The sequence below is a fragment of the Stomoxys calcitrans genome, chromosome 5, assembly GCF_963082655.1.
Source record: "Stomoxys calcitrans chromosome 5, idStoCalc2.1, whole genome shotgun sequence".
Taxonomy (NCBI): Eukaryota; Metazoa; Arthropoda; class Insecta; order Diptera; family Muscidae; genus Stomoxys; species Stomoxys calcitrans.
In genome coordinates this window covers 95,272,592-95,289,086 of record NC_081556.1, presented here as the reverse complement: position 1 = coordinate 95,289,086, position 16,495 = coordinate 95,272,592, and the positions used below count along the sequence as shown (strand labels likewise).

The following is a 16,495-nucleotide window of genomic DNA, read 5'->3' as shown; positions in this document are numbered from 1 at the left end:
AAGAGGTTTGCAAAACTCATTCTCAAACTGTGATATTAGATCTCGTCCCATTTATGTCAACATACTGGGAACGCCCAAGTAAATACGTATAGATCAACTTGCACATGGATTTGGAAATATTAAATTTCTCAACAAGAATAAAACGATCTACACCATCAAACGCCTTAGTCAGATCGAAGGACACCAAGATACAGCTTTCGCGTTCATTAAGCGGCTTCCGAATCGAATTAGTAATAGAAAGAAGGGCTGTAGTAGTGCTAAAATTTCTTCCGAAAGCGAACTGGTTGCGACCATGACATAATTACCAGGTAGTGTACCGTAAACAGCTGAGTACAATTTTTTCTCGCGAAGTGCACTATCTGTCAACGAGTTTTGGTTGTGTTGTGTGTGTGTATTATAGTTAAGAACCATAAAACATACAAACAACGAAAAATGGCCCGAACTAGTAACATACACAAAATCAGAGTTGCACTAATCACTGATTTTGACAGATAGTGCACTCAATAATTTGTTGTTCGTAAACTGCCACTACCTGAAAATGAATATATCTTGAAAATGATGAACGAAACTCACGCCAGCTAAAGATTCTATTGACGCGGTTACTGTATCATCCTTACGGATAGTTTGAGTGGCATCCAGGGAGATGATCCTACGAATTACCTGATTGGACAATTTGTGGAATTGGCGGAAGAGATTCCCCTGGGTGTGGCACTCCATTACGTTCCAGGTCACAGCGGTACAGAATTTAACGAAATGGCAGACCGGACGGCAAGGGACGCCAATTTCAATGGGGAGCTGGTTGAAACATCATGGCCCTTTGAGGATGCGATGTTTATAGTTGAAAGAAAGCTATGGCAGGAGTGGAAGGAAACATATGAAGTTATTGCGGCGGTCATCCCATTTTTATAGAATTTTTCCCACAGTATGGAAGAAACCATGGTTTAAGGGCAGTGACCGAATTCTTAGGAATCATTGCTTCTTCCACAACACACTATTCAATTTCAATGTTGTACCAACGGATTTGTGTGGCCAATGCGGCACACTTGAGACACCATCACACATGCTATTTGAGTGTGAAACATATGACGTACAGAGACAGTCATTTGAACAGCTGATAGACGCACAGTCGGTTCAACAGTTCATTAATTCATTTGGATTGAGAGGCACGCATTTTTACTGATTTTCTGGAGAAAATTGACAACAGACTTTAGAGCAGAGGAGACACAAATGTACACCGTAGCGTTGGCGTAGTAATTCCATGGCCAAATAATTCTTCAGCTGGGCTGTAGTGACGGCATACCGGAAAAAAACCTTTTAGAATCCCGTTGTCAATGATAATAAACAAAAAATTTTTCTTATTTTATGCCAAATAATTCGTTTTAATTTAGTGACTTTTGCCCACAATGTAGGCGGCTAAATTATGCCGCACGCAAGTTGGTCACCAGAACGCAAATGAATTTACAATTACTGACATTTGACTTTGCTCAATGAAACCAAGATATATTCATTTATAATATTGAGTGTACTTTCTGTCAAATTCAGTGATTAGTACAACTCTGATTTTGAGTATGTTACTAAATAGTTCGCGCCATTTTTCGTTGTTTGTGTGTATGTGTGTTATGGCTCTTAACTAGAATGCACACACACAACCAAAACTCGATAATGCACTTTGCGAGAAAAAATTGTACTCAGCTGTTTACGGTACACTACCTGGTAATTATGTCATGAGTGAAATGTCAAATTTTGCTGTGCTGTCAAAAATCTTACTAGCCCCTGGGCTACTCAAAAATTATTCACCACACTTAACGTGATATTTTTACTATCCCTACAACTTTGCTACCATTCGACACACAGCCTAAGAGACAGATTGGCCCATAAATTTGGAACCTATGGAAAATGGTTGTGCAATGAAAGCTGAAAGAATGAAAGTAGGTTACATAACTTCGTTTCGAAAATATACAGCTCGTTTCTATACAATGAAAAAGTTCCATTTTTCGTTTTTTTTTCAATTTAAATAACAAAATTATTTTTTTTTGTGATGTTTCTTTTTTATTAAAACTACCAATAATTATGCACAAATATATTTATTACATATGTACGTTTTTTTTATTTTATAAGTATATGTATATTTTATATTAAATGTATATAAGTTATAGGCTCACATTTTTTGTATTCAATTTATTAAAAGAAAAATAAACACCATAGATTTTTTTGATAAAACTGAAAACAAATATATGTATGATAAACTCAACCATAACCTTGGAACACAAAATAGAGGGACACCCGGTACAAAAAGAAAAATACGTGTGTATAGTAATCTCAATAGGAGATTCAAGTTAAGTCAAGGAAGTAATAGGCCTCTAGCGAGAAAAATACATCAGATTAATTTTTTTTTAGTTAAAGTTAAAATTATTCTTTTGTTCGTAACGTTTTATAAAAAAGCCAGTTACTATAGTTATTTGTTTTTATAAATACATAATTTATTAAATTTTTTGTTTTTTCCTTTGTTTTTTCTTGCACATAATTCTTAATTCTGTTTATCGTTTTAATTTTAAATATTTGGTTGTTTAAATGTAGCAATAATTGTTGTTTTTCATTTTCTCGTCCGTCCGTCAGTTTCTGATTCTAATTCAAAATGTTTTCTTCGTTAAGCAATTGAATTGAGTTGTTTTCATATTTTTATGGATCATTTTGGTCAAGGATATTGGTGGTGATTGGGGAGGCTGTGGATCTTTTATTTCATCGAATATCAATAAATGGGAACGCGAACGATTTGTTTTCATTTATTTGTTTTTTTTCTGTATTTTTTTTTTTTTGTTATCAATTTGTGTCTTAGTTCATTTTTTTTTTGGTTTCAGATTTCTTCTATAAATATTGTAGTAAAAAGGAGCTGAATTAATACATGCTTTTAAAGAAGTTCATTTTTTCTGAATATTTTTAAATAGTTTTATTTATTGGTTTTCTTTTTGTGTAAAAAATAATTACGAGTGTTTTCTATATTTACTGTTAGTTTTATGTCTGCACGGTTAAAAGGTTTATAGGGGAGGATACTGGGGACAGTTGAGAAACTTTTAACAACAACCACTACTAGCTGATCCAGCTTGGTTTCCAGATCCGGGCAATGCAGGATTTGTGGGGGAATGCTGTTGACCAATTTTAATGCCGTTAGCCTGCGAAGTAAAAATAATGCAAATGCCATGAAATCGGTTATTTTGTAATTTTATAATTTTAATATTTATTAAAATCGATCATTAAGAAAATAAAGAGGTTGCGAACCAAAGGCCTGCGCAATACCATTAATTTCTGCTTTCCAGACACTCTAACAATCATATAGTATTTCAAGAACTGAACTCTTCGTTTAAAAATACAACATTGTATGAGACAATTGAGAACTGAGTAAAACACATAACAAGACACCAAAACAAGGAGATGAGTAAATGCGCAAAAAAAGCGCTTCAACAAAAAGAAAGATTGATTCAGATTTCAGTGAGTGCACGTTGTTAAGGGTGAATTTTTTAACTTTTATCTATTGGAAACCACGGGCATAAACAGCTCACGCACGTTTCGTGTTTTGTTTCACCGTGAAAGATCTTCAGTTTCAACGATTGCAAATTATTGAATTTTATTTTCAAAATGCGTGCTGTTAAGAAAATTCAACGCGTGCTTCTTCCATTGAGCAACGAAGCTCATTTTTGGCTCAATGGATACGTAAATAAGCAGAATTGTCGATTTTAAAGTGAAGATCAGCCAGAAGCATTGCAAGAGCTACAAATGCATCTAGAACAAGTAAAAGCGTGCTAAGTTCGGCCGGGCCGAATCTTATATACCCTCTACCATAGATAGCATTTGTCCAGTTCTTTCTTTTCTCTTTGTAGGCACACAAAGGATAAAAGAAAAGAATTGCTATGATATTGAAGCTATTGGGTTGCCTAAAAAGTAATTGCGGATTTTTTAAAAGAAAGTAAATGCATTTTTAATAAAACTTAGAATGAACTTTAATCAAATATATAATTGCCATTTTGTTCGATAACCTTTTGCCATCTTCCTGGCAAATTTAGTATTCCACGCTCATAGAACTTCTGGCCTTTATCTGCAAAAAACTGAACCAAGTGCGATTTTATAGCCTCATCATTGCCGAAAGTTTTACCATTTAAGGAGTTCTGCAAAGATCGAAATAAATGGTAGTCTGATGGTGCAAGGTCAGGGCTACATGGTGGATGCATCAAAAGTTCCCAGCCAAGCTCACTCAGTTTTTGGCGAGTGACCAAAGATGTGTGCGGTCTAGCGTTGACCTGGTGGAATATGACACCTTTACGATTGACCAATTCTGGTCGCTTCTCCTTGATGGCTGTATTCAATTTGTCCCATTGTTGATAGTAAACATCCGAATTAATCGTTTGGTTCCTTGGAAGCAGCTCAAAATATACCACACCCTTCCAATCCCACCTAACAGACAGCATAACCTTCTTTTGGTGGACATCAGCCTTTGAAGTTGTTTGAGGTGGTTCACCATGCTTGGACCAAGATCGTTTTCGACTAACGTTGTTGTAAACAATCCATTTTTCATCTCCAGTTATGATTCGTTTTAAAAACGGATCGAATTCATTGGTGCATATCACAAGCGTTAATTCGGTTTGTTAAATGAATTTCTTTCAATACATGTGGTACCCATATTAAAATTGACGCCAAACAAACAAATGTAAACAAAATTTCGCGCACTTTTTTTCTAAAGCAAGCTAAAAGTAACAGCTGATAACTGACAGAAGAAAGAATGCAATTACAGAGTGACAAGCCGTTGAAGAAAATTGTCAACGCCGACTATATTACTACTATATTACCGACAATTACTTTTTGGGCTACTCAATATATCAAGATATGGACCGTTTCGGATCATAATTGAATTGAATGTTGAAGACCATCGTAGAAGTCATTTTGTTCAGCCAATTCGAGTATGAATTGCGCCTTTAGGGGCTCAAGAAGTAAAATAGAGAGATGGTTTTATGTGGGAGCTGCATCAGGCTATAAAACAATTCGGACCATATTTGATTATCGTTTTATATGGCAGCTATATCAGGTTATGGACCGATTTCAGCCTACGTAGACCATTGTTGAAAGTCATAACGAAATACTTCATGCTAAATTTCAGCCAACTCGAATAAGAAGCGCGCCCTCTAGTGGCTCAAGAAACTACGATCCAAGATCGGTTTATATGACAAGGTTATGAACCGATTTAAACCATACTTAGCACAAATATTGGAAGTCATAACAAGGCACTTCATGCAAAATTTCAGCCAAATCGGATTAGAATTGCAGCCTCTAATGGCTCAAGAAGTCAAGACCCAAGATCGGTTTATGTGGCAGCTATATCACGTCATGAACCGATTTTAACCATACTTATCACAATTGTTGGAAGTGATACCAAAACACCACGTGTACCACGTAGCCAAATCGGATATGAATTGCGCCCTTTATTTGGTCAAAAATTCAACATCCAATATCGATATATGTGGCAGCTATATCAGGTTATAGATCGATTTCAACCATACTAAGAACAGTTGTTGGAAGTCATAAAAAAATACTACAGCAAAATTTTAGCCAAATCGGATAAGAATTGCGCCCGCTAGATGCTCAAGAAGTCAAGACCCAAAACGGTTTATATGGCAGCTATATCAAAACAAGGATGGATTTGGCCCATTTACAATCCCAACCGACCTACAATAATAAGATATATTTGCGCAAAATTTCCGGATCGGACGATAACTTGATATGATAGCTTTCTTTTATTTTGGATGATCTCTGCGATAACAGCCCAGAAGGTATTGCTTAGACAACATTAGTTATTTCTTCGCTCGGGTAGGAACTTTCTCTCCTGATGGAGGTGGTCCACGTGAGAACTGAGGAGACACCACGTCGCAGTTCGAAGGGCGGCATTCTGACAGATCTGTATATTATTCCACTGCGTGTCACAAAGCTGATGGGACCACACTACGCTGCTGCATTACTTACCACAGACCGGCCAATTGCTTTGTACGTTGTCAACCATGTCAGCACCCCAAGTACTGCCGGCAAGTGACTTGAGGACCTTGTTTCTACTATTGACTTTATCGCAAATTGCCGTGTTATGTGGTGAGAATTTGTCAAATGTGACGGCAAGTATTTTAGGACACTTGATGGTCGGGATTGTCACTCCGTCGACCATCACTTTCAGCTTCCTACACACCTCATGCATGTATGTAGTGAACAATGTGAATGAAGATTTGGTGGCAGATATCTTCAAATTTGCAGCGTAAAAAAAATGCAGCGTAATATGAGGCAAGTTCGTTGAGGTAGACGTTCAACCTATCGCAGATGTCAACAATGGGTGGGGGCCTGTTGCCATGATCGTACAATCTTCTGCATATGAAACGATCTCTATGCCGTCTGGAGGGGGTGGAATGAAGCATAGGTAGAGGTTAAACAGTTAAACTCTCTGTTTCACAGTACGGTGCTTCGACTTCTTATCCCTAAATTCCACAAATGACAGGCGACCACACAGATAATTCGCGACCGAGTGTTTCAGGCCTGGCTGGAGGGACGTGTTGGCGATGTCCTTAAATAGTTTAGCATGGCTGACCGTGTCGATTGCCTTCGATAGGTGCAGTGCCGCGAGCAGCCTGGGCTGATTGAAGCCACGGCAAATGTGTGCGGTGGCGGCATGCAGAGCAGTTGTTGTGCTATGCAGTCTTGGAAATCCATGCTGATGCTCGGCGAATGGAAATTCGGCGAATGCTCGGCGAATGGAATGGCTCTCCTCCCAGCCTTGTCACTCTCGGGATGAACAATAAATTGACGGTTGAACAAACTGGCGCACCTCTTCTGATCAGTCACAGTTAAGTCACCAAAAGTGACTGAGGTCTTGTCATCCCGCCTACCGGAGTTCGCGAGTGACTTAACAGTAGGCCACAACTTGCGTAAACCGGTACTTAAATTCCATTGCTCCAAGTGTTTCAGCCACATATTTCGCTTATGTTCGTTGACTACCCTGTTAATTTCCAGACTAAGCTCGCTGATTCTGGGGTAAGTGGGATCCGTGCAATGAATCACATCACGCTCGTCTGCGAGTACCGCTACCTGTGCCGAGAAATTGGACCGGAAATTGGCATAAAGCGAGCGTCTGATGCGTAAATGATGTCTCGGAATTTCCTCTCGGCTGCTAGCACATTTTAGGGAGTGTCAGTTCACTGAAGCGGCGATTGGTGTACTCTCTGAAGCCGACCCAATCGGCCTTCTTTTGTTTGATAAACGTTCGGCGCTCAGAGGTTGTGAAGTTGGGTGGTTGGTCGATGGTGAGAATTATGGGGGGGGGGGGTGGCCTGATCCCAAAGAAATGGTGGCTTGCCAGGTTACGTCACTCAGGGAAACAGGAGATGCAATGAAATTGTCTGGCGAGCTGCTACACCTCCTCGTAATCCTAGTGCGGTCATTCTCATTCACCGTGCCAAACGTCGAGCCTTCAATCTGCTTGGCCAAATCTATGCCCCGCTGGTCGTGAAACGTGATGCGCATTAAAGTCTCCTAGAACCAGACGATTATGGCCAGAAAGTAACCCTCTTATGTTGAGCTTTCAAGCCTGGCCGTTAATTGGGACACAGCCACGAAGAATAGTCCATCAGTAAATATATGAATATTTAAATTCATACATTTGGGCGCCCCGGAAGCCGAGTTGGTACCGTGCTTGGATTACCAGTGCAGGGGTCGTGGGTTCGATTCCCGACAGAAGCCTTGGTCAGTCGCTACTGTGGTATTACAATGGACTTAAAATTGTCTAAGTGAGTCTGTAAAGTACTGCCAATCTTACCTAACCTATCCCAAATTCACACAATATGCTTTCAAAGAAACAGTCTGGTTTTCGACCAAAGCATAGCTCCACAACTGTACTGATCTATGTAATCGAGGAAATACGATAAAGCTTGGATCATATCTAATTATCTACGAGATCGTGTCCAGTATGTTGTGATAAGGAATTTTATCTCCACACCAAAGCATACTACTCAGTGTGTTCCTCAAGGATCCATCTTTTGACCGCTTCTCTTTTGTATGTATATAAATGAACTACCATCATAACTTAAATACACAAATATTCATATCTATGCAGATAATGTACAAATTTATTTGAGTTGTCCGAAAACTGAATTATGGCGTGGAATAGAGAGGCTAAATGCCGACTTATCCAATATTAACGAATGGGCTGTTGAAAACAGGCTACATATAAATCCGAACAAATCGAATTTTATTCTTTTTACAAACCGGTGCCAGGAAGTAATTTGCGAATAGCCCGTACAGATTGGCAATAATAACATCAAACAGGTATACAAGGCAAAAAATCTTAGAATAATTGTACATCCAAACTTAACCTGGAAGGATCATATCGTTAATTGGTAAAATTTTTGTATGCTAAGGGTACTGTATAAAAAGCACAGAATATCAGATCACTCGCAGCGAAATCGTATCTAGTGCCTGTAGTCGCCATATGGCTGTGAGTTATTTCGTAAATGCGACTCAAAGAGCAAAACTCGTCTAGAATAGCACATAACGCAATAACAAGATTTGCTAGAGCGCGAGGTCCAGCGCTACAAGAGAGAACCTCAAGCGGGTCTGAACAACATTCATGCAGACACGGTAGCAGACGCGTTAATTGGCTACCGAGTGAATGTAGTCCTTGGAGAACGACCGCCACCCATTGCACCCGAAGAAATCGACCTCCCCCGGCAAACCAGAGTGGTTCTGGCTCAATTACGTTCCGGCAGATGCAGCCGCCTCAATTCCCACAGAGCTATGATTGATGCCGACGTGCAAGATGTATGTCCCGATTGTAACCAGGGACCGCACGATACACGTCACCTGTTTAACTGCCCGGCCAGACCCACTCGACTCAGACCCAGATCCCAGTGGACGCACCCCATCTTAGTCGCGGAGTTCCTGGGTCTTGACACTCAACAGAATCAAGCAGACGAAAGATAGTACACAATAAACTGCTACAACAACAACAACAAGATTTGTTTGCGGACTACAAAGATATGAACGTGTCTCCTCATTTACACAAAATGTTCATGGTAAAGCTTTTGGAGATCTACTTAATATAAGAACACTTTTAATTTTGCATAAAATAGTGTACAACAGAGCTCCTGAAAACAATAAACTTACAGTTGGTAGATCTAGCTGAAGACTCGTAGTTGTAACCATGGGTTAGGTAAGATTAGATTTAAGTGGCAGTCTGCCATCAGACTCACTTTGATGTTTTCGTCCATTGTGATACCACAGGAACAGAAGAAGGAAGATGCCTTCTAGTTCCTACCGCTGAACCATCCTGATCGCTTTCAAAAGCCCAATATCTTGCTAATGTTCACATCCGCAATATCAAAAAGGTTCTCAAAGAAATGAGAAGCTAAAGTATAACTCTTCTGACTGCTAGTGCGGGACACACACACACAGGTGTTCTATAGTCTCTTCTTCCTCGATGTCCCTACAGCTTCTGCAAAAGTAGTTGCTGGGAACCTTGAGTCTGTCAGCATGTTTTCGATTAGACAGTGACCCCGTCATGACGGGCATAATGACTGAGACGTCTGTTCTAGCCAATGGCAGCAAAGGGGTAGACCTCTTCAAGTCTAGATTAGGCCACATAGTTTTGGAATGCTCACAGTCCCCTCTTTGTGATCATCTATCATGCGTTGTTCTTCGGGCCTGGTCCTGAAAACTTAGCTTACATATCGCTAGAGGCATACCCACAGATCCCAGTATCCCTGGAATGTGTAGGGTAGTTCCTAGTCTCGCAAGCTCGTCCGCTTTACAATTTCCTTGGATATCTCTGTGACCCGGCACCCAGAACTGTTTGAACTGTTCAGCCATCTTGTTGAAAGATCTGCGACAGTCAAGGGCGGTTTTTGTGTCCAGATATACGTTCTCCAGGGATTTAACGGCTGCCTGACTGTCTGAGAAGATATTTATGCCAATCGTCGTAATGACATTATATCTTAGCCATTCGACCACTTCCTTAATTGCAAGAATCTCCACTTGATACACACTGCAGTGGTCGGGTAAATTTTTCGATATGACCAGTTCTAGATCTTTAGAATACACCCTAAACCCCATCTGGTCATTTATTTTGGAACCATCCGTATAGAAGTTTGTAACTTCTGTTACCGGGGATATTGTAGTTCCAATCGGTTCTATCAGGAATAATGGCACAGTACTTTTTATCAAAAAAACGCCTCAGGTAGGGTGTAATCCACACTGCCCACAACATCGGATATTGTATCAAGGATAACACAGTGTCCGTAGCATGTAGCCTCCGGTCTAACCCGTCGGTGCCTGCTGCCTTGTTGTTGTTTAGTCGGGTCCCTGCTACTTGGACTTCATCCCGACTAGGAGGTAAACTTTCTATACCATCATCATTGATTAGTTCTGCGGTATCCTCTGCTCTTAAGACTAAATAAAAATGTGTGCCACTATATCCTCCAACAAGCGAGTCATTAGAATGCTATGGCAAGTAGATGTAAAAGTAATCTAGTCGCATGCCTTGATCTTGTCACACCCTCTCCCTGACAGCTAAGGTTATGTATCGATTTCTTCAACCAAATTATTGTCTTTTGCTGTGTGTTAGCTAATCATTTTTTGAAAATCTTTAACTTACTTCATTATTTATGTCGAAAACGCCTTCTTGGATTTTCTCATAAATTTCTTTGGCTGTATTTATAAACGCTTCTTCGACATTGGCAGCTGTGCGCGCTGATGTTTCCATAAATACTAGACCGTGTTCTCTGGCAAATGCTTCACCTTCTTCCTTCTTAACTTCACGACGTGATTCTAAATCACTATATACAAATAAGAGAGGAAACAAATGAAATAAAATAGGAATAGGAAAACGGCTAGGCAGCATGCAAACCTTTTATTTCCTATCAACATGATAACCATATTTGAGTTTGAATGTTGTCGGGCATCCTCCAACCATGTTGTCAGATGATTAAATGTCTCACGTCTAGTTATATCATATACAAGAAGTGCACCAGCGGCACCCCGGTAATAAGATCTTGTTATTGATCTGAATGCTTCTTGGCCGGCTGTGTCCCAAATTTGAAGTTTGATTTGTTTGCCATCGATGGTGATCATGCGAGCTCCAAATTCAACTCCAATTGTTAAATCATGCACAGGTTGAAAACGTTTATCGGTGAATTGCAGCAACAGGCATGACTTGCCAACACCTGGAAAAATAGATTATTATTTGATAAGGGATGATTCAAAATGATATGACTCATAGGAAAATTTGATTGTCAATTTGTGGTTCAAAAGTGTTAATGGGGTTGGGATTAAATACATGACAATTTTTTTGTTACCTCACTCGCATTTCAGCAAAAATCAGAAAAACGCTACGAGATGCCAAGAGAACTATTCAAAAACAAATGAAGCGAATACCTTTTTCATGGGACGATTCTTCGTAACTCTGGACTAGACATGTGCTTGCGATTAAATTTTCACTCATATTTTACTTGATTGCCTCTGGGTGTTGGGCTGAGTCGTTCCGGTACACAGAACCGATCGCTGTGGAAACGCAAGTATTCAAGAAAACATTTAATTCTCGCAAGCTCGCGAGACAACCATTTTACTCAGGCAAGACTCATTTCCCGATGGAAAAATCAAGTGGTGGGAGACACCTCGAAACTTGGTGTCAGACATTTTAGAATGACCACAGAAGATCGAGTCGCTTGGAACGCTATTCTACATTCGGTTAGTGGAACAAATATTCTGTCATAGCCAATCAAAGTAAAGTAAGGACTCATTTTCTTGTGAGTGGTGAATTTCTCGTGAGCCCTAATTATTGTCATGAGTTCTGTCGCATGGAGATTTTTTTCAGTCGCGATTATGACTCGACAAACTTTCACACCTCTACATGTGGTGTTCATCATCATCACGAGAAGCGCAGCAGGGGGCTACTGGGAGCGTCTACAGGTTGCGGATCCTGGCACGGGATAGCAGCGAGCACCACACAGGGTGGAATAGTGAGGTCCGATCTGTGTGGTATTCATTTCTGTCACGAGAAGCTTAGCTGCGAGCTATCGATCGCGTCTACAGGCTGCGGATAGTGGAATGCTCCATACGGAGTAGCTGCAACGGCAGTCGCGGACAATCGGCGGTATCGAGCGGAGAGTCTCATGTGAAAGGTCGGGCGGCACCGGCTCTTGTATAAATACTGAGTGCCTTTATTGCTCGATATGACAAGGCAAGTTATTGGTGCCTTTAAATAACCAATGGCCAACCTGTTCCCGTGCCGATCGGTCCTATGGACCGGAACGAGGATCACCACCTCTACTTGCGAATGTGGCTACAAAAACAACAGGTTGCGGATAGTGGAATGCTCCGTATACGAAGTAACTGCAACTGCATTCGCAGCAATCAGTGATATAGAGTGGAGATTCTCAGTGATAGGCAGGGCGGCAACGGCTTGTGCTTAAATACTGAGTGCCTATAATAGTCGACATGACAATTCGAGTTATTGGCGTATTTAAATAGCCAACATCCATAAAATTCCCTCTGCGGTGGGTTCTATAACCATGGAGCTTTACGAGGAACGCTATCTCCACAAATAGTGCTAAAACAACATCAACCAAGTAAATGTCGTACTTGAAGAAGTCAATCTTCTTCGGCAAACCAGAATAGTTCTGACCCAACTATATTCCGGCAGATGCAGCTGCCTTAATTGCTACAGGTTAAGGATTAATGCCAACATGCTGGATGTGTACTATGGGCTGTCTGCGACACGCATTGGAATAATATTCAGATCTGTCAGAATGCCGCCCTCAAAATTGCTACGGGCTGTCTCCTCAGTTCTCATGTGGACCACCTCCATCGGGAGACAAAGATCCTACCAGTGCGAAGACATAACTACATGCTGTCTAAGCAATACCTTTTGGCCTGTTATCGCAGAGACCATCCAAATCATCAACTAGTTGATATGTATCCTTAGATATACCTGAGGTTCTGCGCTACAATAAAAAGTTCTCTCTTGTCAAGCGGCATATCATGGGGGTCTAGGCAACATTCATGCAGGCACGGTAAATGTCTACCGGGTGAATGTCGTCCTTGGAGAACGATCGCCTCCAGTTGCACCTGAAGAAGTTGTCCTCCACCGGCAAACCAGAGCCGCCTCAATTCCTACATACCAAGGATCGATGCAGACGTGCAAGATTTATGTCCCGTTTGTGACCAGGGACCACACGACACACGTCACCTGTTCAACTGCCAAGCCAGACCCACTCGACCCGACAGACTCAGATTCCTCTGGGCGCACCCCATTTTAGTCGCAGAATTCCTGGATCCGGACACTCAACAGAATCAAGCAGACAAAAGATAGAACACAACAAACTGCGACAACAACAACATCAATGAATGTTTTGACGGTTGACAACATCTACACTTTATAAGGTCTTTGGGCATTGTTTAAAGGTGTAAGCAAGGGAATGACAAAGCATGCCCCCCTTCCTATGGTGGATGGTCCTTTGGGAAAGGACTTTGTTTAACCCGCCAACACGATATCGGTTACAGTACGACTTCAAATTACTTAAATATATATGCTTTTTAAAGCTGGTACCATAGGATAGCAGTAATATTTAAAAATTTCTCGTTCTTTTCAATTGAATTTTGTGCATACCATAATATACCCATATTCCTGAAATTAGCCACACAAAAAGAGTATCTGAATTAAAATAGCATGAGCTGCTCTAGTTATGCTCGTTGTAAGTGTGAAATTTTTGGGGGATGAAATTTTGAATATTGTGGAAAACAGCTGTTTGGGGACATACGCAAAGTAATGCAAATAAAAACAAAATTGACAACACCCACAAAAATGAAATTAATCACGGTTGTGTAGGATGAGAAGGGAATGTGTGTACATCGTAAAAAACAACAAAGCACGATGGGGTTGATTTGTAAAGAAAAAACTCATGTCCTAGGGGGAGTTTCGACTGAAGAAACATGCCAGCAAACATGACAACGGCAATAACATCAACACCAACAAAGCGTGGGCAGGCAGGCAATAAAGGTAACCAGAAGTTTTGTTTTACAACAATAACAAAGGCATTTTTTGTATATATACATATGTATAAGTGCAGACACAGAGATAACACAACCACCAACAACTACCCCTCAGTAAAAGCCGTACACCTCATCATCGTCATCATCATCATCTGATACAACAACAACAATGTGGGGGAACACAGGCGCAGCACAAAGAGAGTACACAAGCAAGCAACAACACAAACACCCCAACAATGAAAACTTTTAATATTGATTTTCCAACCGAGGGCATAGAAAATGAAAATTTTCTAAAACAAAGAAATAACGAATATGACGTTACAACCTACAGTCATAATCTTTGCTAAATTGAAAGTTATTTCGAATCTATTCGCAGAAAAAAATTATGCACTTTTCGTTCCATATGTTTCCAGTAGATTTCATAATTCCACCTAATGCTGATAGAATGCCAAATTTTCATTCATTAAACACCAAAACCTTTTCGTTTGCAATTTGTGTCCAATTAAATGACGCAGATATTTTTGTTAGCTTACCTGTATCGCCAATGATAATGTATTTGAACAAATATGCGTAAGACATTGTTTGTTTGCTTGTTTTAGTTTAGCCTTAATTAATTTTCTACAAGCTATATTTTATTATTTTATCACAAATTCAACTGCGATTTCTCGATTTCTGCTCCAATATTTTATACCACTACGCAATTGGGGTTACAAAAGTCGATTTTTAAACTAATCGACCTTTTCTGTGCAAAAGTCGAACATGATTTTCTGCTATTGAAAATTTTAAATCGAAAAATCGATTTTAAAAAGCCAGTATTGCTGTAATCTTCATCGACGTTGACGCTGGCCTTATATGTCTAATCTCTTTTATTATGGGGACTTTACATGACACATCATGATGCGTGTTCATTGCAATAGTAGTGGTGAAAATAAAGGACGTATGCGTCAAAAAGCTGTGATCTTAGTATCGTCAAACCTGGCCTGCTGTTAACAGCTGTTCGCATGAGACCACCTTTTTAAATCCGCCTTGCAATTTGCCTAACCACAATATCCAGTAGAATTGGGTGTGCATACATGAGCAGAGAATATGCGAGAAAGAAGATAATAACAACGAGAATGCGAACAAAAAGCTGTCATCTTAGTACCGTCAAAACCTGGCCTGCTGTTAACAGCTGTTCGCATTAGAACACGTTTTCAAATCCGCCTTGCAATTTGCCTAACCACAATATCCAGTAGAATTGGGTGTGCATACACGAGCAGAGAATATGCGAGAAAGAAGAGAATAACAAAGATAATGCAAACAAAAAGATGTCATCTTAGTACCGTTAAAACCTGGCCTGACCTTTTTAAATCCCCCTTGCAATTTACCTAGCCACAATATCCAGAAGAATTGGGTGGTTAGTCCAAGGTTTCTTTGTCAGCCCACCAAGTGCTGCTCACAAGGGATTTGAGAACGTTATTTCTTGTTTTGTGTACGGTGATGGCATGTAAAGCAGTTGTAGTCCTATGCAGCCTTCGAAAAGTATGCTGATGCTCGGCGAAAGGAAATTGTCCATCGGGAGGAGAAGTCCCTCATGCGTCTTGGCTACTGATGAGAGAAGGCAGATCGGTCTGTACCGCTCCCCCTTGCTCGTGTCCTTTCCAGGTCTCATTATCGGGATTACACTGCCCATCTTCCAAACATCGAGTACTATAATAGTGTTCTGACAGGCTGAGAACATTTGTAAGTTACTCGACTGCAGGCAGATCCAGATTCTACAGCATCAGTGTAGAGATTCCGTCTGGGATCAGCGCCTTGCGCCACGGATGACATTCGTAACTTCGTGCACGGTAAATTGTGATGGCTGTCCAGCGACACGGAGATCACGGATACGGCGAATGGCTCCTCTTCTATTCTTGCCACTCTCGGGTCAATAAATTGCCATTTATCTAAGGAAAATACCTCACAAGTATCGCCAGAATTTTTTATTTTAAAACAATTGTTTTCCTAAGCTGGAAGTCGTTCGCGTAGTTTTTACTGGAGGTCGTTTTCGTATTTTTTCTTGCAATTTTTTTAAAGAGAGTAAAATGGCCCTAACGACGGGCAAAATCGGACCATAATAAGAAATAGCTGGCATATAAACCGATATTTCGATTTTGGAGCTTAAGCCCATAAAAGGCGCCTTTGTTACCCGATTATGCTGAAATTTCGAATTGTGACTTGAATAAGACCTCTCGATTTAGGCGTCTAACATCACCCAGATGCGGCCATTTGAAATAAATTGACGCAACACATGATTAATACATGTTTATAACGTTTTTGCTTTTTATGATTGTTGTAAGTTTAAAGCAAGAAAATTTTAATAGAACTGAATACAGACAGTTAAGAATGGTTCAACTATTTGTTTAAGAAGTCAGGTTAATTAGTTGTTTTTTTTTATTGCTTTAGAAGA

The 16,495-nt window shown here is 40.2% G+C and overlaps 1 protein-coding gene across 1 annotated transcript; it reads right to left on the bottom strand.

The window, feature by feature from the left end:
- Positions 1 to 2,932: 2,932 nt before the first annotated feature.
- On the bottom strand, positions 2,933 to 14,783 carry LOC106091738 (ras-related protein Rab-2A). The gene is made up of 4 exons (XM_059369011.1): positions 14,598 to 14,783; positions 10,922 to 11,237; positions 10,670 to 10,850; positions 2,933 to 3,170 (listed from the first exon to the last, which is right to left on the bottom strand). The coding sequence occupies exons 1-4, from the start codon at positions 14,641 to 14,643 to the stop codon at positions 3,072 to 3,074; spliced, it is 642 nt and encodes a 213-aa protein (XP_059224994.1). The 5' UTR covers positions 14,644 to 14,783; the 3' UTR covers positions 2,933 to 3,071.
- Between the last annotated feature and the right edge of the window lie 1,712 nt (positions 14,784 to 16,495).